The 17,623-nt window shown below is 44.0% G+C and overlaps 2 protein-coding genes across 8 annotated transcripts in view; one reads left to right on the forward strand and one right to left on the reverse strand.

Moving 5' to 3' along the window:
• Positions 1-2,881, forward strand: part of ctbp2l (C-terminal binding protein 2, like) — an 86,746-nt gene extending 83,865 nt beyond the window's left edge. For 3 of the 6 annotated variants that reach the window (XM_068582472.1, XM_068582474.1, XM_068582473.1), the window contains one exon: positions 771-2,855. In XM_068582472.1, coding sequence (XP_068438573.1) covers positions 771-951 — 181 coding nt within the window. In that variant the 3' untranslated portion in view covers positions 952-2,855. Of the gene's footprint in view, positions 1-770 lie in introns of all 6 variants that reach the window. The other 3 variants (XM_068582471.1, XM_068582469.1, XM_068582475.1) reach the window with 3 other exon arrangements.
• On the reverse strand, positions 2,677-15,841 carry zranb1a (zinc finger, RAN-binding domain containing 1a). 2 transcript variants are annotated; one of them, XM_068582477.1, is made up of 10 exons: positions 15,670-15,841; positions 14,276-15,145; positions 10,724-10,911; positions 9,698-9,851; positions 8,835-8,906; positions 7,384-7,582; positions 6,464-6,584; positions 5,388-5,517; positions 4,887-5,116; positions 2,677-4,300 (listed from the first exon to the last, which is right to left on the reverse strand). In XM_068582477.1, the coding sequence occupies exons 2-10, from the start codon at positions 15,105-15,107 to the stop codon at positions 4,085-4,087; spliced, it is 2,142 nt and encodes a 713-aa protein (XP_068438578.1). In that variant the 5' UTR covers positions 15,108-15,145; positions 15,670-15,841; the 3' UTR covers positions 2,677-4,084. The 2 variants fall into 2 exon arrangements, with proteins under 2 accessions (XP_068438578.1, XP_068438577.1); XM_068582476.1 differs by having other exon boundaries at positions 15,524-15,841.
• Between the last annotated feature and the right edge of the window lie 1,782 nt (positions 15,842-17,623).

The raw sequence follows: 17,623 nt of genomic DNA on the forward strand, positions 1-17,623 counted from the left end.
CCTGAGCTCACGTTGATGTGTGTCCCCCTCTATAATCCCTCCCCAGTACTCACCTGTGTGACTGAACACAACGTAGAGACGGATGCTAGCGAATGTGGGCTGTGAGCATCGATGAGCATGACGTGAAGCCGTTCAGATGCAGTTTCATGGATGGAGTCATGCTCTGTGATTTCCTTCTTATTGGTTTTTGGGCGACTTCTGTTGGGTTTAACGTCTCTGAGCCGCATTATCCTTTCCTCCTCCTCTTTGGTTGAATGGTTATTGTACGGAGCGCCTCGGGTTCACTGTGGAAATTATTTTTTCTTTTACATTAATAGACTTTTTGACTTTGACATTTTGAATAACTTTTTTATGACATGCTATATGACCTTTTAAAATACTATACATATACTTTTGGACTTTTATGACATACTATACTTACTTTTTTGTGATATTTTCTGCTTTTTCATCTCATGAAAATGTCTTGTCTGTCAATACACAACTTATTTATTACTTCTTCAACACAGTATACCTTGATTTATTAGACGTACTATAATATGACATAATGTACTTCTTTTCAACTTACAATACTTTGACTTATTATATCTTCCCTTCTGACCGTGATTGTTTCCAGTGCTGGATTAGAGCCTTGAGTGTCACTAGAGTTTAGGTTTGTTCAGATAATCCCGTCTGTCAGGATGTTGGGAATGTTCCACATGTTTAGGAAACGACATCCCCTCTGGGAGTCACGCGGCTCGCGACACTAACCTTTGACCTTCCCCTTCCCTCAGATACCCACCGGGCGTAGTTGGCGTGGCTCCAGGTGGCATCCCTGTGGCGTTAGAGGGCATGGTGCCAGGTGGGGTTCCCATCGCCCACACCCTGCCCTCTGGTACACACCCCTCCCAGGCCCCGTCGCCCAACCAGCCCTCCAAACACGGCGAGACCAGAGAGCACCTCACCGAGCAATAGCAGCAGAAGGTTACACGAACGACAACATCTCATCCGACGTGTCGACACTCCGAAAACCAACCAATCGCAAAGCAACCGACCAACTGGGACCAAGAGACAGTGAAACATCACAAGCGGCTGAAACCAGTCAGCAACTGGGAACAAAGGAAGTGTTCCGGGGAAATTTGTACTTTTAATGTTTTAGTTTCTACTCTCTGTCTCTTTGGGTTCAGTACCGACTTTACTCTTTGATGATGATGATGATGATGATGGTGGTGATGATGGTGTTTTTTTTTTGTTTTTTCTTCGGGACATGCCTATGATTGTGGACACAGAGTCGAGTGTTTTTAGCGCTCCGGGATCAAGCGATGAGACTCTGTCCCGCCCCGTACACCTCAGAGCTCATGGGAAACGTAGGCCCGCATCTCAACACACCGACGGGCGAACAAGAGAAAAAAACTTTGGCATCCTTGTGCTACTGGACCTTATCCACCACCCCCAACCTCCTCCTGACCCGCCCCACCTCTCCTCCACCCAGCTCCAACCTTCCTTATGTAACTAACGTGTGTTGTTTAGCCCCCTCATTATGCCTCGGAAGAGAATTATCATTTTGGTTTCTTTCAAACTTCTGTGTGAATGACTAAAAATGGATTACTATATATATTTATCATTCGTCAAACAAACAAAAAAGAAGAAAAAAAAATACTGCTCATCAGTTCTAGTAATCTCGTGTGGGTTTTAACCCTTTCCTGGCAATAATACATACGACAGCTGTTGCAGTTTTAGGATTTCACCACTGGAGGGCACTTCTACAGTGTGGAGGATTTCTTCTGCACGTGACTGTTGAGACCATAAGTTGCTCCAATATATGTTGTGTGATTATCTTTTTTTTTTTTCCCCCCAGGCTGTAAACACTAAACAAACATTCACTTTATACATTTGATTGTAGCTGAAATTAAATGAAATGGATTTCGAGGGAGTTGCCAGCTAAGTATTTCACTTTTCTCCTCGGTTAAGAGTTTGTTGGTCGTGTGTCAGTGTGACTGCGAGCTGTGAAGGAGGAAGCTTATTTTTTCAGAATCCTAAAAGGTTCGGTGCGATGCATCCGATACCCGATGACAGCTAATGGGAACCGGATATCAACTTAGTGGCAGCGGCACACAGATTGTGACCCCCCCTCCCCTCCCTCTTCTTTGAGCACATTTCACACTGAAGACAGGAAAGGGTTAAAGCAAACTTACTTTCATTAATGACTCAGGAAATCACTTTTTTGCAGATATTGTTTATTCCCAGAATTCTGTCTTTGAGGAAAAAAAAAAAAGGAAAAAAAAAAGATAAGACTAATCTGGTTAGTCTGGATATTTTCTCTCCTCCCTCATCCTCTCCATTGTGGTATTTTTATATACAAGGCGCATCCCACGTTTTTGGTGTTAAAGAGTTTTGAAGAGTCCTGTTAGATTTGTATTGCCTAGTTAAATGTTCCTATAACCATAGTCCTATGTGATCCACCCTTTTTCTTCTCTCCTTATATTTTCTTTGTTCTATTGAAGGCCAGGTTCTTTGGGGCATCCTGTACTCTGTAAGAGCAATAGCAGAAACTCCTTAGTGTCCCAACAATAGCAGAAGAGGCAGCCAGCAGTATGTTTTTTGTTTTTAGTGTGAGTATTTGTATTTGTTTCTTGTACAAGGTGAACATTTAGCATTCAGTGCAGTTCAAATAAAAGATATGATTCTGAGAACCAGCGGTCTGTACCAGCATGCTTTTTCACACTGTCTTGAATGTTTTTATTAGCAGAGCAGCTCCTGATGAGATACATTCCTTCAACGTCATCTTACATGATTTGTGTCTTTCGTGTCGTTGGATCTTTTGTCACAAGGGGGCGCCAAAGTACAAACAAGTCCCGATAACGTCAAATGAAATGCAGCAAATTGAAGATTACGTTTTGACTGATGCTTTTGAATATTACATTTCAGTAACAATTGGGAGAGGCAGTGCGTGTTGGTTTTGAGCCACTGGAGGTTCCCATGATGGCGATGGCAGAAATAGAAATGTCATTTTCTTTCAGAAAAACCACTCGCTCTTTCCAAAACAGGCTTCCAATTTCGCACTTCAGAGGAGGTTTATCCGACAGTGATATGGACTATATTTAGATCTTGTGTGTGAGAAACTGTCAAACAGGAAAATGTAAATTCAAAAACATTCACAACGACCCAGTGTGTGTTTTTTAAACATAGTAATTTCATCTATGGCAAGAACAAAAACAAGTTAATTCTCAAGTCAAATCCAAACATACAAGAATGAGAAATTTGAAAGCAATTGCCAACACAGGGGGTACAAGTGAGTCCAATTTAATATGAACGCTCTCTATAGAAAGAGGCAGAGTGTTTGGTTTTGTTTCCCCACCAGCATTACCACCACCCACTCTAATGACATTGAGCTACTAAATCACACGTAAAAACGTCAGTAAACTGCCGTCCTTCCCCCCTCCCCCTCCTCCCCTCACAGAAAGTAGGTATCATCTGTGCAAAATTAAATACTTCAAGACTGAACAGATCAAACGAACACAGATTAAACAGGGGAAGAACAAAGGAATCGCCTCTGCGCGCTAAATCTCCTACACAAATAAATAAATCCAAATGTCAGAAAGGGTGTGTAGAGGGATCAGCAATCAGAAAAAGAGGTGCTCTTTAACCCTTAACACACACACGGATCAGCGTCCTCTCCGTTTTAAGCAACACTTTCCGTTTAATTCTGCAAATTAAAGTTCTCGTCTAGTGCAGCGTCGGGATTTTTTCCTTAAATACAGAATATGTTCCTATATGTTCCTAGTATGTCCATCAGGTCAAGGTAATTACTTTGATAAACAAAAAAAAAGGAGGAATCTGGAGTACAGGAAGGCAAATAATGTGGACTTGATGTGCTTTCATAGGAGCAGTAATCAGGATTCTATTTGTTGTTGCTGGTATCTTTTTGTTTTTACTATCACGGAGCTCACACAACACATGCATTATTACAAGTTAAAGATTGACATTTGAGAAGGGGAAAAAAAAAAAAGAAAAAAAAAAAGAAATATAGATAGTACGGTCCTCTCCCGGAGCCAACAGTGTCCAGTCTCAGATTTAGGCGCCCTTCCTCCTCCGACCTCTTTCTCACTCACTCGTCTTCATCCTCCTCTTCCTCGCCGTCGGACAGAGAGGCACAAGGGCGGATCTGGCGGTATCGGTCCAACCACTTCTCCACCATCTGGGTGACAAGTGGGTGGTTGCGGCGGCGAGAGCTCTTCTGCATGGCGGCCAGCATGCCTCCTTCTGTCACGCAGCAGTCCAGCCACTCCCTCAGCAGCTTCTCCTGCTGCTCCTCGTTGCCCATCTGAGTTGCAGACAAAACGTGCGGTTACTTCAGATTTCAAAATGCAAAAACTGCGAGTGCGACCACAGTAAACATTCACTTCACGACTGCATGCTGGAAGCAGTTTGTTGCAACTCAACACCATGAACTGGATACAAAGGTCATTGTTTTTACTTAGTATTTGTGTCCCCAAGTATGTTCTTTCCTCCCGCATGAAGACGCCGACTACTGTACTGTATAGTAAACAAAATGACTACACATATACACGTGATGAGAGTTCCTGTTGGCAAGTTAAAGTAACACAAAACACTTCAATCACTTCAACTGGTGCAATATAAATACATTTTTAAATACATGTTTTATTCTGTCTGTATATATAATAATAATAATATTGTAGATTATTTACTGTTTTATTGCTGTTTATGTATATTTCTTTTTTATTTTGTCTCTTGCTGCTGTAATCCTGCAATTTCCCCACTGCGAGACTAATAAAGGATAATCTTATTTTACAACAATTTGAGCCTTATTATTTGAATATTAAACCTTCCCAACAGAGGTAAAACAATAGCGCTCTCGCGTGCTCAAAGTTGGCGTCGTCCTTCTCTACCTCTTGCGCAGACAGGAAGTGAATGTGCAGCAACTTCCTGTCGCTGTCCACCAGAGGCAAGAATGTGACGGTGACGTCGTCGTCAGTGTTGAGGTTGGCGCCCGCACCGCGATTGTCGAAGCCGTCGTTCTCCATGGCCACCAGGGCCGAGAAGTGGCCCCGCGTGTAGCCGAGGGCGATCGGGCTCTTCCAGCAGAAACTCTGCTCCCATAACAGAGGCAGGTACACACCTGGAGGCACGCAGAGCAGGTGAGACCAGCACTCAAGACACCTCAGGTGAGTGAGTGAGTGAGTGAGTGAGTGAGGGCCAATCGTCATCTAAAATCTGACATAGTAAAGTAATAGTATGGTCACAAAAACATTGTAAAACATCCACATGGTTAGATCACAAGAGGTAGAAGCAGAACAAAACCCATACAAAATAAAAATAAATCACAAAAAAGGAAATAGTCGCGCATTTCTTTTTGAATACACCTTCATCTGACCCCAGTGCTGCCTCACCTTGAAAGCGAGTGTATCCTAATGTTTCCCCACGGAAACTTTTGTAGTATTTCACTCCGTAGACGATGATCGGTCTGCGAAGAATGTGTGCGAGAACAAAAATGTGTGTCTGCTCCAGGCTGGCCCCGGGCTGGGGAGGAGAAGAGAAACACACAAAAACACACACACACACACACACACGCACACGCACACACACACACACACACACACACACGCACGCAGCGTTTGTACTCATATCAACTTCCCTCAATTGTACATTCAATATCAAAGCAACCAAAAATAGAAGCGTCAAGGAGGCCGAGAGCTGCGATCACATCACAAAACAGAGTGTCCTGCACACTGGAACCCGCAACTGACCCCTCAGCTGAAGACGCACAAAGCAGACGGCTTCACACTGCAGCTAGCATACAACTGCTGGTGAAAAGGGGGCTTCAAAGTGACCCGCGTTGAGAGGATGGGATACACAAAAGATGATCTTATCCTTCGGCTTTCATCTCTCCATCCCTGTCAAAGCCCTCAGACGAGGTCATCGTCTGGCGGCTCTTTGCGGCCGGAGGAGTGACTCTCTCTGCGCTAAATGCCCGTAATCACAACGGTCACGTGTTCGGGGGGGGAAGTGCTGCCGCGTCGGCGGGCGCGCCAGCCGAGCAGATGAGCCGTCTGTCAATCTGCGACTCCATCTCAGGGGATATGCAAGAACCGCTCATGTCCTCCCTCTCATTCACACAAGAGCCATCTTACAAGCGTCTTGCTAAACTGCCCCTACGCTCCTCGCGACTGCAGGTCATTACATCACATGTTACACAATGCCACTCTTAAGACTCTCGTGTTAATAACTGTAAAATGACAGGACAGGGTATAAATAAATATCCACGTTGAGATCTAAAACATGGCCACAGCTGCTGGAAACTTACACCAAGGTAGAAAAGAAAGAGAGCCCTCGGACGAAACGTGGTTTGATGAGCGGGTTCCTTTTTTTTTATTTCTCTTTCTCAACCAAGTAATAAACGTGTGAGAGTACAGGCGAGGGGATGATCGTGAACTTGAGGAAGGAAGTGTGTCTTCCAGATAATTACCTGGCTGGCCAGAGACAGGATGAACGCCCAGTCCTCCTGCCACTGCTCCTCTCTCAGGGAGAAATGCAAACCGAAACTCTGCGAGTACCACGACTCCCACTCCTTCCAGCGCGTGTAGAACCTAAGAGAACGTCAGATGTGAAGTTTATCTGAATTCAACACTTTTACAAAAGCAAAGCTAGTTAAACATAACAAAATCATACACTTCCCCCCCTGCAACACGCTTTAAAAGGAGAACATCTCCGTCGTGTCTTACCATTACTCAGTCATCAAAGCTCCGCTGTTTGACTGAGGGAAGTTTGTAAATATCCTGAGGAAATGCTTCTCCTCTGAGTCAAATTATCAAAAGCACTACATTGCGAGCAGGGCATGATTGCTTTGGAAGTCCACCGGCTACAGAAAACCCAGGAACATGATTGTGCTATTAGTTATGACATGCATATCCATGGAATGAAATACAGCTTCAGCAGTTACGACACTGAAAGATAGAGAGGCCGGAGAGGCAGCGAAGAACGCTCAAGTGGGAGACTCATGACTATTGCGTAGTAAAAAAAAGGCTCTTTGATTAAACGCAGCATATTTGTGGGTGAGAGAGACATATTTTTTTTTAATGTGTTGAATCTCGTCTGGGCGAGCGACTACTTTCTGCCTTCAGTATTTAGAGCTCACTCTGTTTTAACTCCGATGACACGCCGCTCTCTTTGATGATTCGGCCTGTTTTTTATGAGCAAAAATCAGAGTTGAAGTTGAATTTCATAACGATGGAAGACTTCAGCATACTCAGGAGCCAGATGTGGCCGTGCGGACCACCGCTGGAAGATTCAAAAACATTTTTTTCGTATTCGTGGCATTTTACAGTTTCTTTGAAACCTTTCTCGGCTCGTGTGGCGACCGGGCCTCTGCGTGGCCGGGCGTCTTACCAATGGGAGCAGTCGTGCAGGCTGTCATGGAGGGTCTTGCGGAGAACGGAGTCCTTGTCGTAGATGCCCCACGTGGCCTGCAGAACCGAGTCCAACAGACAGTCTCCGGCCGTGCGGTTCCACAAGGCGTACAGACGACTGTCCAAGCGCGTGCCGAGCTCCAGAGACCAGTTGATGACGGGAGATTCTTCTTCCAACTCTGCACACACACACACACACACAGATGGACAGAATGCATGAGCGTGGCGTGAGGGCAGGAAGAGGAGGGATGATATGTTCTGAAGCTACGCTCCGACAGATGGAGGGGGTTGGGTCTTGAGGAGATTTTATGCTCCAAGGATGAGCACCGGATTGTAGATGTACCTAGGATTAATCCCATATCAGACATATCGTTTGTAAAAATGAGCACGGGGAGGTTCAAATTCAACCCGCTAAGACCGGGACAGTGGAAGGAGCTTGTAGAAGAAAAATACTGCACGGAAAAACTGAGTCATTATCTCAGAAGTAAAGCAGGGACCACGCTGAGGATAATGACACACACACACACACACACACACACACACACACACACAAAAGATGGGTTGTGTTAACAGTTTGTCTGAAAAAAAGTAATGCTCGCTTTTTTCTGTTTTTATATTTTTTTTATTATCGCAGCTGACCAACGAACAAATAATACTAGATTCATAAAAAATAAAAAAACTTCCACAACTTAAAAGGGGGCGAGCGTCAAAAAAAAAAGCTGGAAAGTGTATAATGGGTAATAAAGAGACCACGGATGCAGCCTCGAGTGTTTTGGATATGCAACCGCTGCAGCTCGTCTTTTGGGAAACAAATTGTGCGTCGCACATCCTGCTGTTCAGCATTTTTTCTGTCCGCCTAAAACATTTCAACCCAACTTTACTGATTCCTCAGCGATGTTTAGAGTCACTGCCAAAAGCAGGGACGAACATACAGATAAAGAATCTGCATCAAATCTTAATATACACGGCAGAATGTTCAGGGCTGCGATCATCAGCTGAGAAAAATATCACTGCTGCTGAAGAGAGCGCCTCTGCACTGACCTACTCCCAGTGTGTGTTTGTTCTATGTTCTGTGCAAAAATCTCCCATCAGTAACCCAGTTTGTGGCGGCTTAAGTAGGTCACAAGACTCCTCCGATACCTTCAGTCTCACGCACGCACACACACACACACGAAGGGAGGGAAACTAGTGAGCTCAATTAACCTAATTAGAAAGGGTATGTATAATGAAGCAGGAGGTGGAGCGCTGGCTCGGGACTGAAGCGCACAAGAGCAGATGTTGGTTTTTAAACACAAGTCCTTTACGGGGCACAGATAGATCAGGAACCACAAGTAACAAATAGCCATCTCTTAACACCTTAATGGGCTTCAATAAAGGCAGACTGGGGATACAGGCAGATACCAGATATGAAAAAGAATGAATCTTTGGTACCTTTCTGCACATCTCGATCCAATACGTCATCAAACAGCTTCTCTTGGACAGCAGGCGGCAAGTCCTCTATATCTGCAAAACAAGTGTGGAAAAGATATTGTGTTTTTTACTCAGCATTACCCTGTGGTACAGTACACCGAGGGGAACAGGAACGCCTCAGTAATGACACACAGGGAGGTTCTTTCCAATTCCATTCATTGGCTGACATTTCGTCAATAGCACGCTGTAAACACAAGCTCTGTACAGCATGTTGTGTTCCTCTGTGTATCGAACTGTGCATACACAAAGCCAGAACACTGGTGGCTATTCTCTGGCTCAATAGTGAATGGCACTGGCTTTGTTCGAGAGAGAGAGAGAGAGAGAGACCGAGACAGAGGGAGAGCACCCTGCAGCTGGCCTCTAGCCACATTCAGTCTGCAAGGAAATACTTGGCTTAACATGAAAAAGAAAAAGAAAAATTCAAATCTATGCGTCCGGCCGGCATAATCTTTTATCCCGGCGGCACTTGCAGCTCAGAACCAGAATACAACCAGTCTGAAAGCAAAGTGCATGTCATTTCAGTGAAGACATTACGCCACAGGGACAGGGCACTGAGCTGCCGTTTCTCTGAGCAATGCTGCACAACAAGGCCAATTCTCCAGAGACGGAGGCGGGACACAGTCGAGATCACACACTGAAATGCAGCACAGTGTTTAGAGAAAGGTTCTGCAGAGGTGCATAAGATGTGATGCAATCCCCACAATCAGCAAATTACTCATTTTTCCCCTCTATCCTTGTAGAAGAACTAAAAAAGTCCAAGGTTAGCGCACATCAAAGGAAGTCCAATAAGCCAAGTGCTGAGATGATCCAGATATCGGGGGTACCTGCAGGCAGGGTGAAGGTGACCGGGTCGGTGAGGAAGTAACAGGCGAAGTCTCCTTTGCGTTGATGTAGTGATGCTGCTATCTCCCTGCGGATCTGCTCTGTCAGCTCGGGGCACACCATGGAAGGGATGCACTTAGCTGCCTGCTGGTTCACCTACAAAGACAAACACACAGATGAATGAATTGGAAGTTAAAAAGGTGAATACAGCAATATATGCATGATCAGATACTTGTGATACATACATACAAACATATGTATATATATCATAAACCACTTGGTAAAACGAAGGGATCATGTCCTTGCATGTATATATTTGTCCAAGGATGGGCGATATGGACAAGTGCTGACAGGACTTTCTTTGTTGACACGACAACTAAAATGTAATAATGTCTACATATGTATTTTCTATTTTGAGGCTCAAATTCTGCAGTGAAGAGGCCATTTTTCTCTGCCAACCTCAGCAACTTGTCTCACAGTGCAGCCGTCTGGGCCGCTCCTCCTCGTCATCATTGCTTGGCCTCCTTGCAAACCACATCAGCTCTGTGGCATCAGGTCCATTAGGAGCTAGTGGCAGGCCTGCAGCCAGGCTAATCCTCCAGCTAATCCTTAAAGTGCACTTCTGCTGTAATTAAAGGCATTACAGACAACTGCTATATATCCTCTACGATAGCGTAGAACAATTATAGGCCGACGTGGTTGTTGAGGTGGAGAACAAAATACAGGCACACGTCTGTTTTTGTTTTTTTAACCCAACCAACTAGATTGTCAGACTTTGCATAATGCACTTGTGTAAAGACGGACACAAGAGCACTAGAAGTTTACCTTTTTTCTTTTATAAGACTCTAAAATCTACATAGGAAGAGGACAATCTAAAATCTGATACCGCTACAGATTCTGCTGCGTCATGCATTTACGTATGTATAGAATTATGTATGAAGAGAGAGTTTAATTAAGCTCAAAAAAAGATGGTAAACCCTGAATTCTAGTGGGTTGGCGGAGACAAACTACATCTCTTGCATGCGTACCTCTGTGAGCAGGATGGCTAGCATGTCCTGCCTCTGGAAGCGGATGGCCAGATGGACCAGAGTGAAGCCTTCATCAAACGCAGAGGCCCGGTTGAGGAGCTGCACCTCGTCCGCAGTGAGCTGCCGGGCGATGTCGCCACCGGACGACTTGTAGGCTTCTATTGCAGCCAGGTCACCCTCTACCACGCCTGCAGCCGGGGGGGAGGAGGAGAAGGAAAGAAAGGTCAAAAAATGAGAGACAAACATTGGTAGAGACATGTGAAAATGGATCAGATGCGGCGGCTTTCCCAGGAAATCATGTGCGTGGGCCATCGCAGTCAGTTGGAGGCGACGCGCATACGATGCGTCACAATCAACGGTTACTACTCACTACTCAAATGCAATCCTGACCACAAAGCAAATGCTCATCACAATGCATACACACTCATATGACAGTTTATAAGCACATCTTTTGTATCTTTGAGGGAAGACTAAGTATTCAAAATATAGCCTGCAGATTGATCATGAAGTTGAGTAAAACCTATGTGAAACACGTTCAAACAAAGAGCGAACATCATAACCTTGACACAGGTTGTATTTATTGCAGGGTTGTATCAGTCATAATGTCATGAATTGGCATCCAAGTGAATTTACAACATCTAAAACTAGTATATCTTGTTCAAGCACATCTGCAAAGAAAATGATTTAATGTAGAAAGACAGGGGGATGCTTTTAAAACGGGCCTATTCTTTGTAAATGGATTAGCCTGCCATTTGGAGCAGTTCCAACTCCACTCCTTTACTTGTAATGGAAGGAAGATGTAACCAAGAGCTTGTTCAATCAAAGACCTAGGGAGGAGGAAGGGGAATAAAAAAAAAACACTGTTCTTAGTCACAAGCAATCATATTCAAATCTGGGCGGAAACTTGAAAAGAGCAAAATGTTAAAAGAATCCACAGTGAACGGAGCTCTCCAGCGCTTGACGTCGAGCCACAGTTCCGATGACCTCTAGATGTAGCGACGAGCTAACCCAGCGTGAGAGCGGTTATCACACTTGTTGGGCGACGACACAGCAGAACAGACAGAGCAGTGTGGCTTATACCAGAGAGCCCTGTCAAACAGAGGACAGTCTGTGCAGATTAGCGTTCTCCCTCCTCTCCTTTGAAAACGGTCGTCTCAACATCTGTTACGAGTGAAATGAGCGACGGCGAGGGTCGAGCACCGATGCGCTGGTTAATTTTAACAGAAGAGGTGGGTTGTCCTGCCCGTCTGGCAGAGGAAGAGGCCGGTTACCTTGAGCGAACATGCACGGGAATGTACCAGGAACGGCCGGGTCCCTGGCTGAGTGATACTTTGCAAACACAAATCCATATATGGACACCAAATTATTTGGGCTGACACACAGCTGCAGCCATGCTGGGGTGGGGGTAAGAAAATGTGGTGACCTGTTTTGCAGGTGTATGACTGAAGGTAATAAAAATGAATACACATTGCATGAGCTTGGTTTTAAGTCACGATATAAAAACATGTTTTCCAATGGCACTCTCACGCATCATATTGATCTCTTCCCTTGTTTCCTGACTAACTCTTTACTGCCCTATCAAATAAATACTATGGAAAATGGCAGTGGATGACAAAAAAAAAAAAAAATACTGATTGGGAAAATACGCAACACTTTTTTTTGCAAAGGGAGATGGGTAGTAATTCTTAAGGTCCACTGGACTTAGAGCATGTGTAGCTGTTTGAGCACTCAACTCTACTGAGGCTTATTTTACATTTTACAATTCCTCACTTACCACCACACTAGTATATGATGAAGATTAGTACATAATGTGTACTATACAGGATTAATACATAGCGTGAAACTGGGACACATTGTAAAAACCTTATCATCAACCTATTACGCCAGGATTAGTCTTTACAACATCAGTCTCAAAATGGTTAGAAATGGGGCATCCTAAACATCAGTGGTCACCATCTGGACAGACAACAATGTGATGTTGTTTTAACTAATCAAACTGAAATTGTTGTTGATATTTGCGACCACAATTTCTACAAACTGATATCATGGGTAGACTTTGTACTCCTGGGTGGATAATCAACAAGATGTTTTGGTTGTTTTATGGCAAACACACGTCTCCTTCACAATGTGTTTTTATCCTCACATGAACTGTACACAATATCATAATGAGTAATATCAAACTGTAACAATTGTATTTTTAAATACAGAAAAATATCAACTGCAATTGCAAGACTTGCCGCATCAACACAAAAGAACAATATTACACAAACAGAGTCTGCTTCCTTTTAGTGGAAAGCAGAATCAATGGGATCATCCCACTTTGGCCCAAATACAGAGCTCTGAAAAAAAAACATTAAAAAATATCAGATCACAAACAGTAGAGCAAAGTGAAATCAAGTTGAGGAAGTGCTTCGCTCGGCTGGAAAGTGCTACTCCACTCAGACACTTCCTCCATTGACAAGCACTTTGAAAAGCACGAGTGTAATACAAAAATAAAAGTCAGCTGACATGCGCTGATAAATAACAAGGAATAGTACTCACAATACAACATGTGCATGTACATACAACTGTTATTTTTATTTTTGCCGCCCAACAACAAAACATGCTGCTGATATCTCTATTTGAAATATGTGCCGACATGTACTTTTTCATGTGCCTTGTTCTGTCCTGTGTTTGCGTACTGTGAAAAAGACCGTACAAACATTTGTCCAAAAAAAAATGTCTGGTAATGTCTGTATGAGGAAAATGGAATAAAACGGTGGGGAAAATATTCTCTCTGTGACCTAAGAGTGATGTTTTTAATTCCGCAACACAAACGTGGAAAGGGTAATTGGTCTAAAGGTCATGATGACACTGATTATGTGATACATTTTATTTATTTTGTTGGTGTTAATGTCTTGTCAAGCCTATTTTTATCCACACTCGGCACATAAGCGCCACTGTTTACAGGGCTGGTTGATTGCGGGCCAGCAGAGTCTCGGGTCCACGGGCTCACTGCGCTGCCCAGACGGCTCATTCATCCCCACCGGCTGGGGAGCGCTCGCACCCTCTCAGGGCATCAAAAGACACTCTCAGTGGCAGAGCAAGGGCATCTGGGGGTTCAGGGATGCGATGGATCGAATTTCCTACTCGCCACTTGGTTACACGCATTTATAATAGTGCCACTCAGCATAATTTATGATTCATTGGCTTTCGGTATCCTCTCACTACAGTTATTATTTTCCACCCGAAAGCACTACCTTGTGAAATTAAACCCTTCTAAAAAAGAGCTTGCCAAGCGCTTGTTGCCAAAAATTTCTGTTGTACAATAAAATCTGGAGTCTAAATAATGTTGTCATTCATTGATAAAAACCACAAGTGGATCACACTACTATGTAACCATGGCCTTTTGTTGAATGAGGCACTGTAATAAAATAGAAATGACAAAAATGTTTGGCATTACTCTTAGAAATGGCTAATTGATCATCAATTTTGTGGTTATTAATTTTCTGTATATTGACCAATCGCTTCACGCCTCAGAGGAATGAAATGTAGTAACGTATAAAAACTCACCAGCACATGCATTGAGGAACAGCCAGTCTGTTTTCCTCATTCGATTTCTAATCTGCTTTAGCTTCTTGAAGTCGACCTCTTGCTCCTCTTTGCTGCTCATGGCTCCAGCTGCAAGCTCTATCCTCTGGAAGTCCATTTTAACATTGTCTTCCCTCTTGGGCATTGGAGGGGACCTCCTTTGGCCCTGGCCTCCACTGCAACTGCCCCTCCACCGAGCCCTGTCCTGTTCATTTATCATGAGTGTTGGCTCTGAGGACTCGCCCAGCACTATGGCTTCCTGATTGTTGGGCTTGGGGCGGTCACAAACCACGCACTTTGCAGTTGTGGGCCAGTTCTGGTAGGTGCAAACTGTGCATGCCCAGTGCTGCGGATGGGTGTTGAGTCTATTTCTGTCATTGTACTCCTCACAGGTATCCACCGGAGAGTGGAGAGAGGGACGACAGCCGGCGTTGGAGCCTGAAGTCTGGGGGGACTCTGTGGGACTGCTGGTCCTCGTGCGCTGACACAGGCACTGTGTGCAGCGGAGCGCTCGGGGCCAGTTCAGGTAGGTGCACATCTGGCAGGACCACTTGTTGGCGATCTCCGCCATTCCGGCTGACCGGACTCTCGGCCGAGCACTGGAGTCAGGGCAGATGAGGAGGGTGCCGCCACTCTCAGTTCTGGGAGGGTCCCACTCCAGATTGCTGTCCAGATCAGGGCGGTTCTTGTAAGGTTCCTCCGTGATGATGGGACCCCTCAACCTCTGTGCACGGCACATAGTGCACTTGACTGCAGACAGCCAGTTCTCATAGGTGCAGTAGTCACAGGCCCACTTTACCTTCTGTTCCGTCATTGTGGATCACTTTGGGTGGTTGAGCTGAGGTGAGGAATCTAGTTATGGCACACACAAGAAAAAGGTTTGTAAATCATCTTGAAGGTCAATAAATATATGTTCAATTAGTATTGTGTCTTAGATACAGATGTTTCGGGACACTGTCCTCAGATTGTGGCGTGATTGAACGATCAAAATGTGCTGCCAGATGCTCATTGTCATTTGACCGTATTGTCAACAGGTTTCGGTTCAAATGACGGTTGGCTGTATTGTGCTGTAATGTCGGCTAGCGTTGGTAATGTTTCAGCATTGCTAGCTGTCAAGCTAACCACCGAGCATTCACAGTTACGGTCAATTGTAACCGTTAACAATCATTTCATACGAGCTACAAACAAGAACCGTGTCATATTACGGAATATTTTTGGTAAAACTCTTACCGTTTCGCGGCTGGGCCCGTTTCCCCAAGTGCTGCTGAACACCACAACAAACCCTTGTTGTACGGTCCCCCCCTCACCTCCCACCCCCTCCTCTCCTCGATCAAACCTTTCCCAACCCGACTTATTTCGACCTCTCACATGTTTACCTTCTAGGACACATTAACCTCTTGCGGGATAAACCACACCTTGACAAAGCCTCTGTACTCCTTGAATCATGGTATAAATATGCGACACTCCATGGTTTATGTGCCTCCGTGTTGTTTAATGGCGGCGACAGCGAGACAAATGACTAGCAGAGCCAAAATAAACGCTCGCTTGCCTTCGTCACGAATCATCTGGCTCAGCTCTCAACGCTATTGGATGAAAAGAAAGACCTGTGTTGCGTTCAGGACCTATCGGATATATTTGTAGCTCCCCTATTCACACGCGACCATTTATGAGAGGTTCAAAAGAACTCGTGGATTTTATAACAAAGGGCAGAAAAGATTTATACTGAATAACTTAAACTTTCTTTATTTACTGAAGTTCAAGCCTATTATATTTAGTATTTATGATGAAGCACATATTTTTTTAATATTATATTGAGTTTGAAAAATCTGGAATATTTGTCCAAACAATTGAGAAATATCCGACTTTATCATAAACACTAAAATCATCGCTCCTTGTTGACAAATTAGGCACATTTATCGATAGTCCAGACAATTTAACCATCCGAAATGAAAAAAAAAATGCAATAGAATTCATTTGAGCACTGAGGTCATCTATAAAATGTCTTGAATGAATAATAATAATAAATACTATTATATGGTTTTTGGACATAATTAATAATTTCAAATAGGTTATGACTTGATTGGATACAATAATCATGAAAGAAAATCCAATATGGCCACCAAAAATTAGAGGTTGGTGGCCAGAGGTTGGTGGTGAATTGGTGTTCCACGGCGGCGGTATCTTTTGAAACCTTGTCACAGAAAGGCCGGAATCGTAAACTCTCTCTCCTTTGTCTTGGGCTCCACCATACATTGACACCAATGCCTTCTTTCCTGCTGCAATGATCGCCTCCTTCACTTGATCAGGTTGACTGAACAATTTGGCCTGATTGTAGAACACAGGGCCATTTTCAATTTTCTTGACTGCCACGTTCTTCCATAAACCAAACAGGTGAGAGGTTGTATCACAGCCTGAAATTCCATGGACAAAGAGCAGATGATCACAAAGTTTAGGATCGGGCAACCCCCTGGATTTGATTTTAATGGTGTCGTTTCCAACAGTTTTTATTTGAAAAAAAGGTTTAGAATCACTGGTCTAGCACATTTAACAACAAATGAGTCAGGGAAGATCCACATACATCTCACAGATAGAAACAGATGAAAGGGCACAGAGAAGCCCAGAATGCGAGTGCACAGATGTCAGCCCTGTCGTCCTTCTGAGGAGGGTGATGGATTAGCACTAAGCTCTCGTGGAGTGTGCCTGGATGCCCTGCGGAAGCTCCTCTCCTTCTGTAAATCCCTCCTCCCAGCAGTTATGGCAAGAAAGGATCCATCTTGTTTACATATCGCGTCACATTCTCCCTGTAATTGGAGTGACAAATAAACTTGGAAAGGATCGTGATTCTGATGTAAATATTTGGCCCTCGTCGGCCAAACTGCAGAAGACCCAAGCCAATTCTTGGCCCGCTGGAAGGAAGGGAGGCAATGTCAATGTCGCCACATCTGAGAGCAGATTGGCTCTTAGATCTGACAGCAAACACCACATGTTGAAGAAAATCCCCAAAAAGTATTTTATGTGTAGTTTTATGTAACGTTCGTCTCAACTATTAGTCTCTGGTTTAATCTAAAAACAAATATTGTGTGGTCGATAATACAACATTGTATTCATACAACACACATCAAAACCAAAAGTAATATATTTCACAGGCAGACTGACAAGAATAATGGATGGAACTACACACACATTTCTGCATATATAGATATAGAGAGAGAGAGAGAGTTTGTGTACAGATGAATACACTATGACTACATTGAAACATGTTGTGTACAATTGTGCATTTATTTTCTACTTTTTATTGACTGATTTGAACTTCTTCCTCACGAGATGAGA

This window comes from Clinocottus analis, unplaced genomic scaffold (assembly GCF_023055335.1).
Source record: "Clinocottus analis isolate CAN_PGR_092001 unplaced genomic scaffold, fCliAna1.0.p SCAF_19, whole genome shotgun sequence".
Taxonomy (NCBI): Eukaryota; Metazoa; Chordata; class Actinopteri; order Perciformes; family Cottidae; genus Clinocottus; species Clinocottus analis.